This window comes from Thamnophis sirtalis, unplaced genomic scaffold (genome assembly GCF_051295495.1).
Source record: "Thamnophis sirtalis isolate CommonGarterSnake01/CBP01778 unplaced genomic scaffold, rThaSir2_p1.2 scaffold_3, whole genome shotgun sequence".
NCBI classification, from domain to species: domain Eukaryota; kingdom Metazoa; phylum Chordata; class Lepidosauria; order Squamata; family Natricidae; genus Thamnophis; species Thamnophis sirtalis.
The window spans coordinates 172,859,583-172,880,099 of NW_028261383.1; the positions used below are offsets into that span (position 1 = coordinate 172,859,583).

The following is a 20,517-nucleotide window of genomic DNA, read 5'->3' on the forward strand; positions in this document are numbered from 1 at the left end:
CAGCTAAGGTGAAGCGTCCATCGAACTGAGTGACCTTGAGTTGGCCACACCCACCCAGTCATATGACCACCAAGCCCCACCTACCCAGATGGTCATTAGGGCAGAGAACCGGTTGTTAAATTATTTGAATCCCACCACTTATAAAGCCCTGCATGGCATTGGACCTGGGTACCTGAGAGACCACCTCCTGCCAATTACCTCCCAAAGACCGATTCGATCTCACAGGCTTGGCCTTCTCCGGGTTCCATCGGCCAGCCAATGTCGGCTGGCGACCCCCCGGGGGAGAGCCTTCTCTGTTGCTGCTCCGGCCCTCTGGAATGAGCTCCCCGTGGAGATCCGGACCCTTACTACCCTCCCGGCCTTCCGTAAAGCTACCAAGTCCTGGCTGTTCCGACAGGCTGGGAGCTGTTGAAATATCCAGCCCCGCCTCAATTGTGAATGTTGTGCATTTTTAAATTCTTTGTATTGTCGTATTTATTTCCCTTCCCCTGTTTATTGTGAGCCGCCCGGAGTCCTTCGGGAGTGGACAAAACTAATAAACAACAACAACAACAACCACTGAGCTGGCCACATCCCACCTGGCCACACCCATCACCCAAGGTCAAACACAAACCCTGATGCAGCCCTCAATGAAATCGACTTTGATATCCCAGTTGTAAATGAAGCGTAGCAAACTAAAGAGTCGAGGTGGCGCAGTGGTTAAATGCAGCACTGCAGGCTACTTCAGCTGACTGCAGTTCTGCAGTTCGGCTGTTCAAATCTCACCGGCTCAGGGTTGACTCAGCCTTCCATCCTTCCGAGGTGGGTAAAATTAGGACCCGGATTGTTGTTGGGGGCAATATGCTAACTCTGTAAACTGCTTAGAGAGGGCTGAAAGCCCTATGAAGCGGTATATAAGTCTAACTGCTATTGCTATTGCTAAAGAAAAATACAATAGCTTTATTCTCTCTCCTTGCAGTAAAAATCTCTGGGTAGCTTATTTTAAAAAAAATGCTTCCCCTGGATTAGTTTTTCGAACATGTATTTCTGGCTGTTGATTTAAGGAGCTTTGTGAAGTCTCAGAACCGATGAGGATGTCTCTCTACACCAGGCTTCCTTTTTCCCTTTTTGCCCCCACCACTTTGGATTGACGCTCCTCCGGGCCCATCTCTCCGTGCAGCCCAGCTGCAAAAGTGACATTCGACTTTGACGCCTAACCTTACATGAACTCTGTGAGCGAAGAACCTCTCCGTATCGCAAAGCTGCCAAAGGAATAACCGCACCCATTTTGATTGGAAACAGAGAGGTTGCTGTGGATGTGTAATCAACATCTTGGCTTTTATTCATTTCCCATTTTCGGAGGAGACCACCGCAGAATCAGCATCATCTTACATTTTAAAAAAGTAAAGTAAAAAAAATTACTTTCCCTGAATTCCGAAAACGAGAATAAACCACATTCAGTGCTTTCTGGGCCAGGATAATTGTGACTAGCCAATCAGCTTCCAGTACAGATGTTCTTACTCACCTTAATTCCACATAGGGGGGGGATCTCCCATCTTATGCGCTCTTTCCCGGTTTAACAAGTTTTGTTTCTCTCACCATCGATGCCGCATGCTCAGTGAGTGCTGTGACTAATGTAGAAACCCAAGATTTCCCCCGGGGGCTGCACATCTGGTAAGGAGCTTTAAGAAAGCTACGTGTGACGTTTCGTGGCAAATGTTTCCATTACTAAACATGTATTTTCAGTCAGTCCTCAGGAGAATCCGAGGCCCTCAAGATAGAGCTGAACTGTAGCCGTAGCTCATCGGTGACCAAGGTTTAAGAGCTGAAGAGTTGTACTTGAGGAATATTTAAATATCCACACGTTTCCTACGCCTGCCTTAAGGAGTATTTAAAATTGACTCTAGCATCTGATTCATCTAGCCCATTATTCAATTTTTCTTGGACTATATGTCTCCAGATGTGATTACTTTACAAATCATGGGAGGCGTATTATTAGCATTGTGGCTAGCACACTTTCAGATGACCAGAAGATTCCTGGTCATTCAACCAGTAGTGATTCAGTAACAATAATAGTAACAGTTGGAAGGCACATTGGAGGTCATCTAGTCCAATCCCCTACTATCATAGAAGACCTATACTATTTCTGATAAATGGCTGTCCAGTCTCTTTAAAGCCTCCAGTGATGGGGCACCCACAACTTCTGAAGGCACTGGTTAATTGTCCACTGGTTAATTGTTCTCACTGCTAGAAATTTTCTCTTTAGTTTTGGGTTGCTTTTCTCCTTGATTGGTTTCTGTTCTGACCCCCTCCTCCATCCAGTAACGAAAGCCGAGACAAGCTTAAATGGAATGTCCTTTAATAACAAGACCAGAATCTCGGTGGCTGAAAACTAAACAAACAAACAGATAAGGACCTTGGCAGCAAGTCTGACAAACCTTGGCAGCAACTCAGACAAACCTTGGCAGCAATCCAGCCTGCCAAGTTAGTTTCTCTTTAGTCAAAGAGTTGACTTCTGCAAGAAGGGCGTGGCACAAGCAGTCTTTTTTATAGTCTGGAGAGGAGCCTAATGACCACCAGCTGAGCGTAATTACCTCCTGTAATTGCGTAATTGTTCCTGAGCCGAGTAGCTCTTCGATGGCGTGCATCCAGGAACAACTCACTGCTGGCTTCTGGATCACTCTCCCTTGTCTCCTCCCCACTGGTCCAAGTCTCAGGCGCCACCTGGTGGCCAACCAGTCTCTCTGCGCCCTGCTCGGAGTCGGAACCCTGTCCAGGGTCCTCCACATCCTCCAGGGCCGACTCATAGGGCCCCTCGCTGTCGGAGTCTGGCGGCAGCTCCAACGGCTCCTGCTGGGCCACAACAGGTTTCCATCCATTGTCTTGTCTTCTGGTGCTTTGGTAAATAAGTTGGCCCCCTTCTTCCTTGTGGCAGCCCTTCGAATATTGGAAAACTGCTGTCTTGTCACTCCTGGTCCTTCTTTTCACTAGAAATACCCAATTCCTGCAATCATTCTTTATATGTTTTGTATATGTTAAATTCTTTTCTTTCTTTCTTTCTTTCTTTCTTTCTTTCTTTCTTTCTTTCTTTCTTTCTTTCTTTCTTTCTTTCCTTCCTTCCTTCCTTCCTTCCTTCCTTCCTTCCTTCTTTCCCACACATCTCCCTCAAAGGGGGACTCCTTGCTCTTGCTTGCTTGGATTCGGTTATAAAGAAACACTGGAATTTTTAAATATTCCAATTCATATTGAGCTATGGATTATCCATGTAGCTAAGCAGTGAGTGGGAGGAACTCACGTTAACCTACAAATAGTTCTTGGCCTACAACCATTGGTTTAGCCAATTACAGCAGTTACAACAGCAATGAGAAAAGTGACTTATGATTGGTCCTCACATTTATGACCATCACAGCATCTCCATGGTCATGTGATCAAAATTCTGGGGCTTGGCAGCTAGCCATATATTTACAATCATTGCAACGTCCCAAAATCATGCAATCACCATTTGTGATTTTTCCCAGCTGGCTTTTGACCGGCAAAGTCAATGGGGGAAACAAGATTAATTTAACGGCTGCAACGAGTTAACAATTGCAGCAAAAAAATGTCATAAAATTGGGCATGACTCACTTAACTATCACCTTGCTTAGCAACAGAACTTCTGGTCATAAATCAAGGACTAAGAGCCGAGGTGGCGCAGTGGTTAGGGTGCAGTACTGCAGGCCACTTCAGCTGACTGTTTATCTGCAGTTCAGCGGTTCTAATCTCACCGGCTCAGGGTTGACTCAGCCTTCCATCCTTCCGAGGTGGGTGAAATGAGGACCCAGACTGTGGGGGCGATATGCTGACTCTGTAAACCGCTTAGAGAGGGCTGAAAGCCCTATGAGGCGGTATATAAGTCTAACTGCTATTGCTATTGCTACTACCTGTACGAAAACTGCCTTATATCATTTGTCGGCTGTGACCAGGGGGGCATTTGCCCAGGTTCGCCTGGTGCACCAATTGCGACCCTACCTGGACCGGGAGGCCCTTGGAATAGTCACTCACATCCTTGTGACCTCAAGACTGGACTACTGTAATGCGCTCTACATGGGGCAGCCCTTGAAGAGTATTCAGAGACTTCAGCTTGTCCAGAATGCAGCCGCGCGAGCGATTGTGGGTGCACCTCGGTACACCCACGTGACACCTATCCTCCGCGAGCTGCACTGGCTGCCTATTGGGCTCCGGACACGCTTCAAGGTGCTAGTCGTTACTTTTAAAGCCCTACATGGTATCGGATCTGGGTACTTGAGAGACTGCCTCCTGCCAATTACCTCCCTAAGACCGATTAGATCCCACAGATTAGGCCTCCTCCGAATTCCATCTGCCAGCCCAAATCCCCGGGGGAGGGTATTCTCTGTGGCTGCTCCAGCCCTCTGGAACGATCTCCCCGTGGAGATCCGGACCCTCACCACCCTCCAGACTTTCCGCAAAGCCACGAAGACCTGGTTGTTCCGGCAGGCCTGGGGCTGATGAATTTCCAGCCCCACTTGAAATGTTTGTGACTGTTGTTATTTTTTACTCTGTCTGTCTTTTGTCCTATTTGTATCCCCTTCCCCCCTTTGGTTGTTCGCCGCCCCGAGTCCCTCGGGAGTGGGGCGGCATACACATTAAATAAACATTCAAACATTCAAACATATATTCTGCCCAGAGATCACAGTGCTTGCCAGGTACGGCCGAGGTGGTGCAGTGGTTAGGGTGCAGTACTGCAGGCCTCTTCAGCTGACTGTTATCTGCAGTTCAGCGGTTCTAATCTCACCGGCTCAAGGTTGACTCAGCCTTCCATCCTTCCGAGGTGGGTGAAATGAGGACCCAGACTGTGGGGGCGATATGCTGATTCTGTAAACCGCTTAGAGAGGGCTGAAAGCCCTATGAAGCGGTATATAAGTCTAACTGCTATTGCTATTGCTAATCGTAATTTTCAGCCTTCCCCTTTTGATTTTGCCACTTTGATCTGCTGGGAGTTGTAGTTCAGTAACGTCAAAACTGAAGGCAATAAGGGATTTTCTTTCTCAGTCCTAAAATATTTACTTTGGAGAAACTGTTTTCATCCATTCGTGCGATTCTAGCTTTAGACTACAATCGAAGCACCATTGTCTGAAAAGGGTTTTAAACTGGGCAAGTAGTATACCACTCTCTTTATCTGTTATCTGCCACACTTGTTTCCATCCTGGGATGACATGTCAGCCAGCGAATGAATAAAAGCTCACTTAAATACTTATATAATGTAGTTTATAGTTCATGTGTTCTTCAATTACATTTTGTTGCTTGTTAATCAGCAATATTGGAAAAGCAGAGGAGAGCAAAGTGCTGTAAACAAATGTATTGAAGAGAAACTAATGGGATATTAAGGCAAAATACAAACTGATCCAGTTTCAGCTTTGGGGCAATTTAAATTTTTTAATAAATAAAAATGAAAATTCACCCTGCTTGATATAGTAAAAGAATCCAAAGCCTCCAATGCTTTTAATGTTCCCTGCCTTAATTCTCCACCCTAAGATTCTTTCCCTAAAGCACCTCCCTTCTTTCCACATCCCTGAAGGCCCTTTTTCTGCCTGCCAAATTCTTTGTTATGTTTTTATGTAAATGCCTTGTGTCCTCTGCTGATTTCAGATTATACCAGTGACTTTAACCTTACATTATTGAAATGTATGGCCTGCCTCTGTCACCTGGACACAAAGAGGGAGCTTGGATAATGATGCTCTCTGGCCAAGAGACTCACACCAATTATCTAGTCTTAAAACTTCTTAATAAAAACATACCTGTAAGATAGGAGAAAAGTGGCCACGTATCTCTCTTATCTAGTAGCGATTAGTGGACAGAAACTCTTGTGTTCATAACTGGGTAGAATCCCAAATGCAATGGGAAGGTTCTCTGTCTTCTGTTCTGTCAACAGATGTCAATCCTACCAAGGCAGGGAGGAAAACTGGCTACATGGCCAGCCTAGAAACCTTGCAAAATGCTGAGATTGGATGAGTGACTGTGGAAGCCAGCATTTACTTTGGAACAAATTCAGTGCTTATATTTTTTTTAATTAATTAATTCATTCATTCATTCATTTTATTTGCCCCTTCCCCCATATTGCCAAAGGTGACTCTGGATAACTTATAACATCAAAAGCAGTAAAACTATAACAATAAGAATACAAAATTGTTCTGAACCCCCCCCCTCCTCCCATACCAAAACACTCCAAGCCAAAGATACTTTACGGAATTTATTAACAGACAGGTCCTTGGCAGCAAACCGGCACAGATAAGCCTTGGCAGCAATCCAGCCTGCCAAGCTCACAATACTGTTCTCCAACATTAGTTAATGCGTTGACTTCTGCAGAAGGGGCGTGTGCACAATCATTCCTTTTTATAGTCTGGAGAGGAGCCTAATGACCACCAGCTGAGTGCAATTATCTCCTGTAATTGCGTAATTGTTCCTTACGCCTATTAGATCTCTGGTGCCGGGCATCTAGGAACAACTCCCTTGGCTCCTCCCCACTGCTCCAATGCATGACTTCAGGATCACTCTCCCTTGTCTCCTCCCCGCTGGTCCAAGGCTCAGGCGCCTCCTGGTGGCCAACCAGCCTCTCTGCACCCTGCTCGGAGTCGGAACCCTGTCTAGGGTCCTCCACATCCTCCAGAGCCGATTCATAGGGCCCCTCGCTGTCGGAGTCTGGTGGCAGCTCCAACGGCTCCTGCTGGGCCACAACACAAAATTATAATTAAAGATGGAAGGGGGAGGGAGCAAGATGCTCATGGGAGAGGTTGGATCTGCTATTACTCCATCAACCATCTCCAGCCTCCAGATGCTCCCTCTTGGAGCCCAAGGCCAACTGGCACAGCCAGGTCTTCAGGCTCTGACAGAAGGACGGGAGGGTGGGAGCCAATCTGACCTCAGGGGCAAGATCAGTGGTGGGATTCAGCCAGTTGGCACCACTTCGGGTGAACCAGTTGTTAACTTTCTGAGCAGTTTGGAAAACTGGTTGTTGGAAGAAATCATTAGGGCAGAGAACCGGTTGTTAAATTATTTGAATCCCACCACTGGGCAAGATGTTACAAAGTACCAGGGCCCCAGAGAAGCCTGTTTTCCTGGACACCATCAGCCAGAATCCCTCGAGTGATGGGATCTACAGCGTGCCTCCTCTGCCAGCATGGATGGGACAGGCCTCCCTCATAGAGTCGAGATGGTTTATTCTGAAACAAATATCTATAAGACTGGAACCATAGTTTCTAATCCTGAGAAGGTTTACTTAGTTGTAGTAATATTGAGTTCAGTAAATTTTTAGTCTTGGCTAAGTATGTATCATTGTGCAACATACTAATTATGCATATACGTATATATTCCACCAGTATTTAATGGGCCTTAACCCTCTCCAAAATATTTGCACCTTTTGCTATTTGCTTCATCTTTGGAGCATTAAATGTGGGGAGAAGTCATTTGAAGGGACACTCACATTTCTATCTATGTGCTTCAGAGATCCTGCCTCTAAACTGTGAAAGCCAGTGGCCTTGTGGCCATGAGAAATGGCTATAATCCCCACACCTGTGGAAATTCTGTCAAATTGAAAGAATCAATATTTACTATAGCAGTTCTCTTATGAGTCACTAAAGCCTACTATTTCATATATGCCTTTTCTTAGGAATGTGAAAAGTACTCCAGGCCTGAGGGCCAGGGCAGAGCTGGAAGTTTTGGCCAAACTACAGAAGTTTAAAGCATCTATTCACCACTGAACCCACCCAACTGATTCCAAAAAGTACCCCATTCTAGGCTCTGTCCCAGTGGTGGGTTTCAAAATTTTTTGGAACCTCTTCTGTAGGTGTGGCCTGCTTTCCGGGTCCACTGGTGGAACCTCTTCTAACCGGCTCGGTAGATTTGACGAACCAGTTCTACCGAACTGGTGCGAACCGGTAGGAACCCACCTCTGCTCTGTCCCCAGGCCAACAGAATTTGCTAATTTAAAGTGAGATATTTCTAGGGGTTTGTATATTCACTGTTGCATTTGGCTGATACTGCATTTCCTTTTATTTGGCTGGATAATGCGTATAATTAAAGCAGCTGCTGTTTGTAAGTTATTTTGTTATTTGACTGATGCTTGCTATTTGTGCATTTATGGCATTCTGTAGTAAAATTGTTTCGTTTGTGTATTGATGCGGTTGGAAGTTCCATTGAGGGGATATCACTTAGAAAATAACTGAACGAATGTTTTCAACAAATGGGCTGAGGATAGGTTCTACACCTATGAATGCCATGATATAATTATGGGAACTGTTTGAACAGAAATGTACTGTTAAAATAAGATACACATAATCTGTTTGTTTTTTTTCTGCTGCAAGGGAATGAAGTCAAGAGAATTAAGCAACAAAGGAAAGGCAGTTGAAGGTGTGGAAAATTGAGAAGCCCTCAGTCCCCGGGAGAAAAAATATTCCATACCCCAAATAGTGGGCAGGACTGACTTTAGTCGTGTAAATTCTTATTCTTATTACTCCTCTGTCCTGACGCTGATAAAGCCACCATTACTTTCCTTGCCCCTCCCTTGATAATCCTTAATCTTATCTGTTGCCCTGGAGTAGAATGTCGTCAGCAGCTCGCTCAACATCTGTGCACAGAAGGAGTTGCAGCTAGATTGACTACAAAAACAGCTGTGTGTGTTGCCCGCTCACACACACACTCCCACACACACATGCCAGATAAAGTGCCATGATGTATGCAGAGGTGCAGCCAAGATGAATTGCATGTATTAAAAACAATGCTTAAGACGCTCTAACCTATCGACGCAAACAAACTTGAGAAAGAAATTGAGCTGGCATTTGGTCCGATGTAAGGTTTACTGCATGAAAAATAAAATAAAATCCAGGAATTGCATCCAGCAAGTGAGACAGGACTGACACTCTGGAGGTGAAGTCTGGAGCTTTGTTCAAGAGGCTCAAGTACACTGGGTTCCTTTACAATATTTTGAAATTCAGTAAAAGAATGCCTGATGCAATCTAAAAAAATGAATCGTAAATCTCTTTGGCCCAAGGGTAATTTGTCCATTTCCCAAGCAAGTTGTGCAAAAGGCTTGCAGAAACGATGAATCTCTGGCATATTTTCTAATATGGTTTTAAAACTCATGCCCTCGTGACCTCAAGACTGGACTACTGCAATGCGCTCTACATGGGGCAGCCCTTGAAGAGCATTCGGAGACTCCAACTCATCCAGAATGCAGCCGCGCGAGCGATTGTGGGTGCACCCCGGTACACCCACGTTACACCTATCCTCCGCGAGCTGCACTGGCTTCCGATCGGTCTCCGGATACGCTTCAAGGTGCTAGTCGTCACTTATAAAGCCCTTCATGGTATTGGACCTGGGTACTTGAGAGACCGCCTGCTGCCAATTACCTCCCAAAGGCCCATTAGATCACACAGGGTCGGCCTCCTCCGGGTTCCGTCTACCGGCCAATGTCATCTGGCTATTACCCGGGGGAGGGCCTTCTCTGTGGCAGCTCCGGCCCTTTGGAACGAACTCCCCGCAGAGATTCGGACCCTCACCTCTCTCCAGGCCTTCCGCAAAGCCGTCAAAACCTGGCTGTGTCGGCAGGCCTGGGGTTGATGAGCTCCCGTCCCCTCTCGATTTGTGTGGCTGTTGGCTATTTTAAATGCTTGTCTTGTATTTTTGTGTTCCCTTTCCCCCCTTGAGTTGTTCGCCGCCCTGAGTCCCGCTGGGAATAGGGCGGCATATAAATAAAACAAATCTCAATCTCTCTCTCACACGCTAAAAATTCATTTTGAGATAAACTAGTAAAAAAAAAAGAATAGGATTTAAACTTGCTGCTTGTTTCAAGGTATCGCTTTTTCTAGCTTTGCCTTATGTGGCAGATGTAATGTTTCTCGTCTCTGGCTGTTGACCGGAAGACACCAACAGTGCTGTCTTTCGAGTTTCCTTTGCTGCAACAGAATGAGAGGCTTCCTAAGGCTTTTTCTGCTGTTAACAACAGATTTACTCCCAAACACCAAAAGGGCTCAGCTGGAAAAAACTTGTGTGCTGATCCAACTTGGTTTGATAATGTGATGGGGCATGGGGAGGGGGGGGGCATGATTGCAGCTGTACTGATTCATGGTGATGCTGATTGTGCTAGAATGGTTTATATAAGGTATACCAGGGAAGGAAACTAACACAACTATTTACACTGAATTGTTATAACTAGGACTGTATGTTTCTTACCAGTGGCGGGTTTCAAAAATTGTTCGAACCTACTCTGTGGGTGTGGCCTCCTTTGTGGGAGTGGCTTGCCGCCCATGTGACCGGATGGGAGTGGCTTGCCGCCCATGTGACCGGATATGAAGATGCCGACGACACTTGTCAGAACCACCTTAAATCACCTCACACACAGCACTGGCATGCATAAGAATATGATGTAAACTTGTTTTTTAAAAGGCATCTTTGGTTTGCGTTAAAACAACTTCAACACACGCAATGTTCTGATTGCACCACAAACGCAGTAGTCATCCTTACCTTTCACAGAGGCACTGAGTTTTATAAATAGGAGCATGATAGTGTAGAATAATCCTATCCAAGGACCAGTGGTGGGTTTCAAAAAATTTTGGAACCTCTTCTGTAGGTGTGGCCTGCTTTCCGGGTCCACTGGTGGAACCTCTTCTAACCGGTTCGGTAGATTTGACGAACCGGTTCTACCGAATAGGTGTGAACTGGTAGGAACCCACCTCTGTTTCTTACACTAATTACCATGCACATAGAACATGCACCGTAGATATATTTCCGGCACATGTTTTACTTTTCTCACTGTTTTTTGCTTTGCCATTTTCCATCGATGCATCTATTCTCAATGATTGGAAGGGACTATGATACCAGGTTTAGAAGGCACTGGAGAATTAGAGTGGGAGTGAGAGGAGAGGTAAGCCAAACCTATATTAGAGAGACTAGCCTCCCTTGAATCAAAACGATGTCTCACAACTTTAAAAAGGTGGAAGAGCAAAATTTAAGCCGACTCCTGAGAACATCAAGTTTGAAATAGTATAAATGTTTTGAAAATATTGTAAGGATAGGACCAATGTGGAAAGTGGACTATGAATGGTCATAGCAGTCAGGATATACAAGGAGACAAAATCTCCCCCCCCCCAATTCACACAAACATTGAAAAATAACGTAGGTATTTTATAGGTATTTCTCTGCTGCTATTACTCATCTCCCACCCAAGATGGGGAATGAAGAATATATTTGGCTTAAAGTGAATGTAGATATGTTAGATATGACAATTGTAACAGAAACCAGGTAGAACAGAACAGAATCAACAGATTCTGTTGATATTTGGGGTATTTGCTGATTACAAATTTTACAGAAAGAACAAAGAAGGGCATCCTGGAAGAGGTTGAATCGAATCAAATTTTATTATTTGTTTGCCGCCCTTCTCCGGGAGGACTCAGGGCGGCGAACAATTCAAGGGGGAAAAAGGGGAACATAAAAAAACAAAATACAAATAGTAAAAGTAAACAACAGTCGCACAACCATACATGTCGGGAGGGGAGGGAACTCATCACCCCCAGGCCTGCCGGCAAAGCCAGGTTTTGACGGCTTTTCGGAAGGCCTGGAGAGAGGTGAGGGTCCGAATCCCTGCAGGGAGTTCAATCCAGAGGGCCGGAGCTGCCACAGAGAAGGCCCTCCCCTGGGTAGTAGCCAGGTGGCATTGGCTGGTAGATGGCACCCGGAGGAGGCCAACCCTGTGAGATCTAATGGGTCTGTGGGAGGTAATCGGCAGCAGGCGGTCTCTCAAGTACCCAGAGGTGAGAATGTTTCAAGGAAAATAAAAAAGCCTAACATGCTACAGCTATGATGGTGAACCTATAGCACAGCTGCCAGAGGTGGCATGCAGAGCACTGTCTGCTGGCACGCATGCCGTTGCCCCAGGTCAGATCTCCGTGGCGTTTCTTTCGTGACCTTCTGTTTTCCTGCAAACGACGAAACAGAAGCTCGCGAAAGAAAAAAATATATTACCTCTTGGCACACTGCCGGTGTTGGGATGCCCCATTTCCCACCGGCCCAGCTGGTCTTCGGGTTTCTGCTGTGCATGCGGGCATGTCTGTGAATGTGTGTGCGCATGTTGGCGCATGCACATGTTTCTGCATGCACACACACCTAGTTTGGGGTCTTGGTGTCTAAAAGGTTTGCCCTCACTGGGCTAGAGAATATTGGAAGACCAAGCATCTCTGGTTGGCAATATCTGGCTATAAATACATATTAGACCTAAGGGCATGCTACCACCATCTGATCAAAATGCCAAGGGTCTTTATTCACTCAATATCTTCTGACTCTTTGTGCCTTGAAAAATATTATTTTGCCAGGATGGTCAGCAACGTCTTTGACTTCTTACCAAAATAGAGAATTTCAGATACCTTTATGTTCTGACCCCCCCCCCTTCTCCGTCCAGGAACGAAAGCTGAAACCAACATAAATGAGAATGTTTATTTTAATCAGTCCAGACTCTTGTTGGCTGCAAGCCAGATAAACAAAGAGATAAGCACTCTGGCAGCAATTCCTACAAAACTTGGCAGCAATGCAAACAAACTCTGGCAGCAATCCAGCCTGCCAAGTTTGTTTCTTGTTAGTCCCTAACGTTGACTTCTCCAGAAGGGCATGGCCCAAGCAGTCTCTTTTATAATCAGGAGAGGATCTTAATGAGCATCAGCTGAGCGTAATCACCTCTGGTAATTACGCAGTTGTTCTTGACGCCGAGTAGCCCTTCAACGGCGTGCATCCCGGAACAACTCACAGATGTTTTCTGGATCACTCACTCTTGTCTCCTTCCCACTGATCCAAGGCTCAGGCGCCTCCTGATGGCCAACCAGCCTCTCTGCGCCCCGCTCGGAGTCGGAACCCTGTCCTGAGTCCTCCTCCAGGGCCGACTCATAAGACCCCTCGCTGTCGGAGTCTGGTGGCAGCTCCAACGGCTCCTGCTGGGCCACAACACCTTTAGATAGACTGACTCCCTACATGCTTAGACTACAACAAAGATACTTCCTTTCTGAATGACCTATATGAAGGTGTGCCTTGGAACTGACGTGAAAGGAAGATCTGTAGATTTGATCATAAATAGTAACAGGGACCTGGTGGAAGATGCAATCGTTGTAGAACAGGCAGGAAAACAGTATTTGGTTATTATATTTAGCATACATGCAAATGAGAGAAGTCGAGAAATGTTTTTTGTATTCCCTTGGGACTATTTAAAAATTCAGTTCAGTTCAGTTTATTGTATTTATATGCCGCCCTTTTCCCCCGAAGGGGACTCAGGGCGGCTCACAACTCAAACCAGGGAAGGGGGGATACAGACAAAAAGTTTAAAAAACAAAGCATAACAATGCATAATTTAAAACACACAACAGTCATACCATTCGAGACGGGGGGCAACAGCTCTTTAGCCCCAGGCCTGTCGGAACAGCCAGGTTTTAAGGGCTGTGCGGAAGGCCTGGAGGGTGGCGAGGGTTCGAATCTCCACGGGGAGTTCGTTCCAGAGGGTCGGAGCAGCCACAGAGAAGGCCCTCCTCCGGGTAGTCGCCAGTCGACACTGGCCGGCGGATGGAACTCGGAGGAGGCCTAATCTGTGGGATCTAATCGGTCTAATGGAGGTAAAAATAACAATAATTGCAGCTCAGTTGGAATGTAAGAAGTCAGCCAAGTTCAGAAAGAGGCCAGCACTGCTTTCTAGTAGTATCCAGGAAACTCTAAAAGTTAAGAAGACTTCCTTCAGGAAATGGAAAGTCTGTCTTAACACAAAGAATTCAAGTGGGACAGCCTGTATTGACTTTCACATGGGAGGGAAGAAATCACAAAAATTAGAAGTAACAAGGAAAAAAAACACTAAACATTTTGAAGGACTGCACAGTATTGTATTAAAACACTCAGTTCTGATGACATCAATCCAAGATTATCCATCCGTCTGTGTCTGTTTGTCTGTCTGTCTGTCTGTCTGTCTGTCTAACTATCTATCACAGTGTTTCTCAACCTTGGTGACTTTAAGTCCTATGGACTTCAACTCCTAGAATCCCCCAGCCAGCATAGCTGGCTGGGGAATTCTGGGAGTTGAAGTCCACAGGACTTAAAGTCGCCAAGGTTGAGAAACACTGATTTATCATCTATTTATCTCGGATGATGTTATCAGAACCCAGAGTTTTAATACTATGCTCTTTGTGTAGGTACAGTATGTATTGATCCTCAGATCAGGCCCAGTGCCAGAAGACTAAAAATTAGCAAGGTGTGAATGCTTATTTTTAAAAAGAGGCTCTGAAGACACCTGGGAAATCATTTGACCCCATCAGCTTAATGTCTGTTCCTGAAAAATAGATAGAAACAGTAATCAAAAGCAAAAAAATAATTATGTGCATGGCAGAACGAACCTTGTCAAAGGAAAATCAGTATGGATTTGTAAACGTATCCCGCTTCAAATGTCTTTGGCAGAGTTCCTTGGCAGAGTTCCTTGTCCACGACTTTTGAGTAAACTTATCCATGACAGCTATGGAAAACACAAATTCCATATTAAGGGTCATTAAAAGTGATTGGAGATAGAATTGGCCACTTTGTAAATGCCCTTTTACAGATCTTCAATACGTGCTCATCTGGAATATTTTGTTATAGTTCTGACCACTACCTTTGGTAAAAGATAGTAGAATTGGCAAAAGTACAGCAAAGGCAAAGAAAATGTTCAGAAATCTTAAATGCTTTCTCCGTGAAAAAGGACTGGAGGGCTTTGGGACTCCTGAGTTTGGAAAAAGAAGGCAGCTGAGAGGGCACATGACTGAAAAGTGTAAAATCATGGCTGGCATGGATTGAGAGACGTTTCTCTCTCTCTCTCTCTCTCTCTCTCTCTCTCTCTCTCTCTCTCTCTCTCTCTCTCTCTCTCTCTCTCTCTCTCTCTCTCTTTCCCTCTCTCTTTCCCTCCCTCCCTCCCTCCCTCTCTCTCTCTCTCTCTCTAATAGAACCTCACGTCATCCCGTGAAGGTTATTGGCGGGAGACTTAGAACAGATCAAGTAAAGTACATCTTCACCTACCATATAAATTACCACAAGATGGGGTAATGGTTACTGTTCTGACCCCCCTCGTCCCACACCAACACACTCCGAGCCAAAGATAAGTTATGGCATTTAATTAACAGACAGACAGGTCCTTGGCAGCACACCGGCACAGATGAGCTTGGGCAGCAATCCAGCACAGATAAGCCGTGGCAGCAATCCAGCCTAACAAGCTCACAATAATGTTCTCCGACATTAGTTCCTGTGTTGACTCCTGCAAAAGGGGCGTGTGCACAAGCAGTCCTTTTATAGTCTGGAGAGGAGCCTAATGACCACCAGCTGAGTGCAATTACCTCCTGTACTTGCGCAACTGTTCCTGACGCCTATTAGCTCTTAGGTGCCGGGCGTCCAGGAACAACTCACTGCTGACATCCGGATCACACTCCCTTGTCTCCTCCCCACTGGTCCAAGGCTCAGGCACCACCTGGTGGCCAACCAGCCTCTCTGCGCCCTGCTTGGAGTCGGAACCCTGTCCAGGGTCCCCCACATCCTCCAGAGCCGACTCATAGGGCTCCTCGCTGTCGGAGTCTGGTGGCAGCTCCAATGGCTCCTGCTGGGCCACAACAGGTTACTATCTTGAGTGGCTTTCAAAGGGAAATGGGTTTTTTATTTGGTGATTGGTTGGTTGGTTTATAAAAAGAGGATGATGCATTGTTGTTATCCAGAATTTTTTCCCCGCATTTGGAGTTGAACCGTTACCTTACGGAACTGCACCAGGCGAAAGTGATTTACAGAGCAGGTGGCAGGGGAAACATTCTTTGAATGTTTGCCAATGGATTGAATGAAGCAACCTTTTGTTGGTCTTGTTGTCACTCGGCTTTTAATTTTTAATTTCCTTTTTTGGTTTCATTTCTACTGCTCCCTAGACAATTAGGTCTGGGATATATTGAAACGGACATCTATGTCCAAACAAGCAGAGGGTTTTATTTTTTGCCCCCTCTGCCTTAGACCGGAGTATCTCAAGGGTGGGATGTCCGTTTGTGTGTTTGTGGGGGAGAGAAACGGGTAACTCGAGGGGAAAGCCTCAAAAGCTGAAACCACAGTTAAGAGGAAGTCCAGCCTTTCCGAAGAGGGCACACGCGCGTTCCCTGGAACCCTTGTTGGGGTTGTTAAGATTGGCTGGGAGACATCCTGTCACTTCCACCCAGCCACAACTAAGCCTTAGTTGTCAAGTGATGAGTCAGCCTGTCACTCTAGCTGCATTTCTCAACTGGATTGCACCAACATCTCCCAGCACAACATAGGGCGTGACGAGGGAGAATAGCGGCTTGATTCCTGCAGATATCTGGATTAGCTTGTAACCCAGACGCCTTGCTCTACAGCAGCCAGGAGGATGGCTCATGTCAACATGTCAAGCGGCATTGGTTACAACCGGGTCATGTCTCTGCCCAGCCTCCATTTATCCATCCGAAGGTTAGTTGGGCAATGTATTGTCTGCCACAGCGAGCACGGAGTGTTAACGTCTGGCGCACGGGGGCTGCTCGTGAGTGCATGTTTCCAGTCAGGCTAGAGAAAACTTGTTAGTTGCCTGAGTCGGTGGTGAGAGATAGGAATTGGGGGTCATGGAAATCTTGGAGTTTGTGACTCTTGAGTTGATGAGAAGCTAGCATTGACTAGTCCAGTGTTTCTCAACCTTGTCAACTTGAAGATGTCTGGACTTCAACTCCCAGAATACATTGACTGGGTGAGCATGTTGATGTGTGCAAATGCAGGTTGTCAAGTGCCTAGGACAGTGTTTCTCAACCTTGGCAACTTGAAGATGTCTGGACTTCAACTCCCAGAATTCCCCAGCCAGCATTCGCTGGCTGGGGAATTCTGGGAGTTGAAGTCCAGACATCTTCAAGTTGACAAGGTTGAGAAACACTGGACTAGTATTTGAGGAATCGCACATTGCAATGAAGGGCACTAGTGGTGTGTGGTGGAAGATACTCAGGGTTGGAGAATAGCACTGAATCTTGTAGAAGAGCACTGTGGGTGCTGTCTTTCATCATATTTCTGAAGAACTTTTTAACTCGCTGAAGGGTGGGAATTCCGTTAATATTTTTGCATGCTTTGTTAATGCAAACATCTTACGCCATTGTTTCCTTGAGTCTTAAAGCACCCAGAAGACTGAATGGGACTTACTTCCTATACACGTTGTGCTGTCAGTTTTCTTACAGTGCAGGAATGCAACTGGAACAATTAACCACTATATAGAAATGTGTATCTGTTATACAGGAAGCAGTTTATTCACCAGCAGGGGGAGTAAAAGATTTTTTTAAAAATTGAGGAAGGAAGGGAGCGATTCTCTTAAGGCGTCATTTGAGCTGATTAGTAAATAGTTCCACTTTTGCATAAAGGAAATCTTTACCATCTCTGTTGTGAAGCCTTGTATCTATGTAAAATAAATAAACCAATATGGCCGGTACGAATTGGCTAGTTTTCCTCGTAAAATGTGTTTTGATTTTCCATTTTTCATTTTCATACAGTCACATATATACTGTGCATAACCGGGGCCATACAACATTAAACAATAAACACAGCAATTCCTCTTGTCAACAATACCCCCCAAAATAGAAACCCAATATACCTCTTCAACCCTCCATACACCTCTTTCTTTTTTGTTTTGTTTTGTTGTAAATATGTTTTATTTTCATTTCATTTCGTAGAGTCACATATATACTGTGCATAACCGGGGCATATAACATTGAACAATAAACACAGCCCGCCCTCTTGTCAACAATACCCCCCAAAATACAAACCCAATACACCACTTCGGCCCACCATACACCCTTTCTTTCGCCCCCCTCCAACTTTGGTTCTTCCCTCCAACGTTCCCCTCTATCCTACTTCCCTTCCCCCTCTATCACTCCTCTCTCCCAAAACACTCCCTCCCTTCCCTCTCACCCTCCCTCCAATCCTTTCTCCCACCCTCTCTACCCCTCTTTCTTCTTTCCCTCTACTCCTCCCTTCGGTGTATCTCTGCTATCAATATATTCAGCTTGTCTTATTTTAACACTAGAATTAAAGAGAAACAGTATACATGTGAAATCGCATTACATTGAAATCTAACACATACTATATATCCCCCCTCCCCACTAACACCCCACCTCCCTTCCCCCCCCCCCCGACTTCCCAGAGCCCGTACACGGTATAGATTTTTAACAAACACAGTCTAAAATATATTAAGACAAAAGAAATTTTATTGACACACGCTCCATTTACAACTTCGGTGGAACTGTTTGCTTGAACTTTAACTGGCTTTGTAGATTAGTTGAAAGGTATGCTGTTGGCGATGAACAATATACCTTTTTTTAATCCAACTGTAAATTTGGTGTAGGTTTATTTTACAGAGGATTCTAGAAGATAATCTGCATTAAACTGTTTGTGTTTATGAGCTGCTTTTTTTTTAAAAAAAAAAAATGAACTTGACCCAAGTAATGTGCATGATTTCCTGTATAAACTATTTGACACATAATGTGATTTTTATCCGTAGTGTGTTGTCTTTTATGGTTTATTAAACATGCTTTTATCTTAATATAATCTTTGAATTCTGCCAATTATGGTTTAATCAATAAACCATATTTAAGTCATCCGTTCTTTAGCCCAGTATGCAAAACAGGACTGTGAATAAGAGTGGATGTTTAACGGAGCTCCTGAACACTCTTCGAGTTGGTTATTCTTCCCACATTAATATAGTGGAGGTTCTGTATTTATTAATATTAATTGAGCAATTAGTTAGTTGAGAATTCAACTAACTTGAATTAGTTAGTTGAGAATTCCTTGACGTGTTTCTTTTTTCTCTCTGGCAGCTTTGAAGTGGAAAATGGCCCATCTCCAGGTCGCAGCCCCCTGGATTCCCAGGCCAGCCCTGGATTGGTGCTTCATCCCAGCTTTCCACAAAGCCAAAGGCGTGAGTCCTTCCTATATCGTTCAGACAGTGACTACGACATGTCGCCAAAGACCATGTCACGGAACTCCTCCATTGCCAGTGAAGCGTAAGTCCCTCTTCTTTCTCCAGTGGGATTTCATGGAGATCATAGAGCAATCAGATAAAAGGCTCGGGTCTCTTAAATGCCCAGGCAGGTAGAATTTGGGCTGGAAAACACACGTGTCCCATGGGTGACAGGTGGGTTGAAAGCCAGGCACTTTATCACACCCCCTTTCTCAGTGACAAGCTCCCTGAAGGCCAGGAATCAGCCTACTGACCACAACACTGGATCAGCTGTAGACTGGGAGGCTCATAGGCTATGTGATTCCTCTGGACTCTACTATCAAACAATCTTTTTCAATGTATTGTGCGAAATATAGAGAGTTTAAAGGAACGCAGCAACCAAGGTTTAAATAATGCACTTCGGGGCGAGGGGAATGTTAGTAGAGGTGTTCAGTATGTAGGCTGGGGTTGCCTTAAGGATCATTTTGGTTGGCTTTTCCTGAAAGTAAATGGCTTCAAGGCTCAAAAGTGAACTTGTATGCTTAAGAAAATGGACCTACAGTATTTTGTCTGAGCATCATCCAAGTCTCCCGCCAGAAAAAGTGTGTGGCTCAGAATTATGGGACACTGTGGGTTTAGTTATTATTTCTTTATTTCTTCCCATCTCTATCCTATGTTTTTCCCTATAGAAATTGATGGCGGTGGGCTTGTACTTTCCCCTCCCCGCTTCCCGTTTTGTCTTTGAAACAATCGGGTGGTGAAATAATTGTCCGGTTAAGTGAGGACCTGGGCTTCCTCTGCCTTCATTTAACACTTTGAACTTCAGATTCTGTTCCTTCTCTCCAAAGTAATACAGATCTATCATTTTTTCTCCTTTACAGGCACACTGAAGACCTGATAGTGACACCATTTGCCCAGGTGCGGCTTTTCTTAATTTCAGAATCGTTCATAAAGCTTACTACGTTACAGTCAGTGGTGGGATTCAAATAATTTAACAACCGGTTCTCTGCCCTAATGATCAGCTGGGTGGGCGTGGCTTGGTGGTCATGTGACTGGGTGGGCATGGCCAACTCAACGTCACTCAGGTCGATGGGTGCTTCACCTTAGCTGTTCCGATGCAATAAGGGTTAACCGGAGAGGCAGTTTCTGTAAGCAGGGCAATAAAGATTAGGCTAGAAACAACACCAGAATGTTTCCTTCCTGCCTTCCTTACAGGGTTAGCCCTGTAAAGCGTGGGGAAAAAACAAAATAAGATTTCTTCCAACAACCGGTTCTCCAAACTGCTTAGAAAGTTGACAACCGGTTCTCCCAAACTGGATGAATCCCAACACTGGTTTCAGTACATTTTTTGTTTCCCATTGGACTGTGACTGAATAAGCCACTTTTATTAGAGGCTAACCAAATTCCTTAAAACACACTTCTCAGTAGCAGTATATGTGTAGATGAAAAGAATTGCAGAATAAAAGGTTGATAGCATTCTTTGTGTTTCTTCCGGGCACCAATCAGCATGACCACATTTTCTTTTTTCCTTGTTTCTATTGATG

General features: G+C 45.1%; 1 protein-coding gene across 2 annotated transcripts in view; it reads left to right on the forward strand.

Moving 5' to 3' along the window:
• The window catches only part of PDE4A (phosphodiesterase 4A), a 418,774-nt gene that overhangs the window by 315,240 nt on the left and 83,017 nt on the right, over positions 1-20,517 (forward strand). For both annotated transcript variants that reach the window (XM_087710963.1, XM_087710964.1), the window contains exons 2-3: positions 18,852-19,037; positions 19,855-19,891. In XM_087710963.1, coding sequence (XP_087567089.1) covers positions 18,852-19,037; positions 19,855-19,891 — 223 coding nt within the window. The remainder of the gene's footprint in view (positions 1-18,851; positions 19,038-19,854; positions 19,892-20,517) is intronic.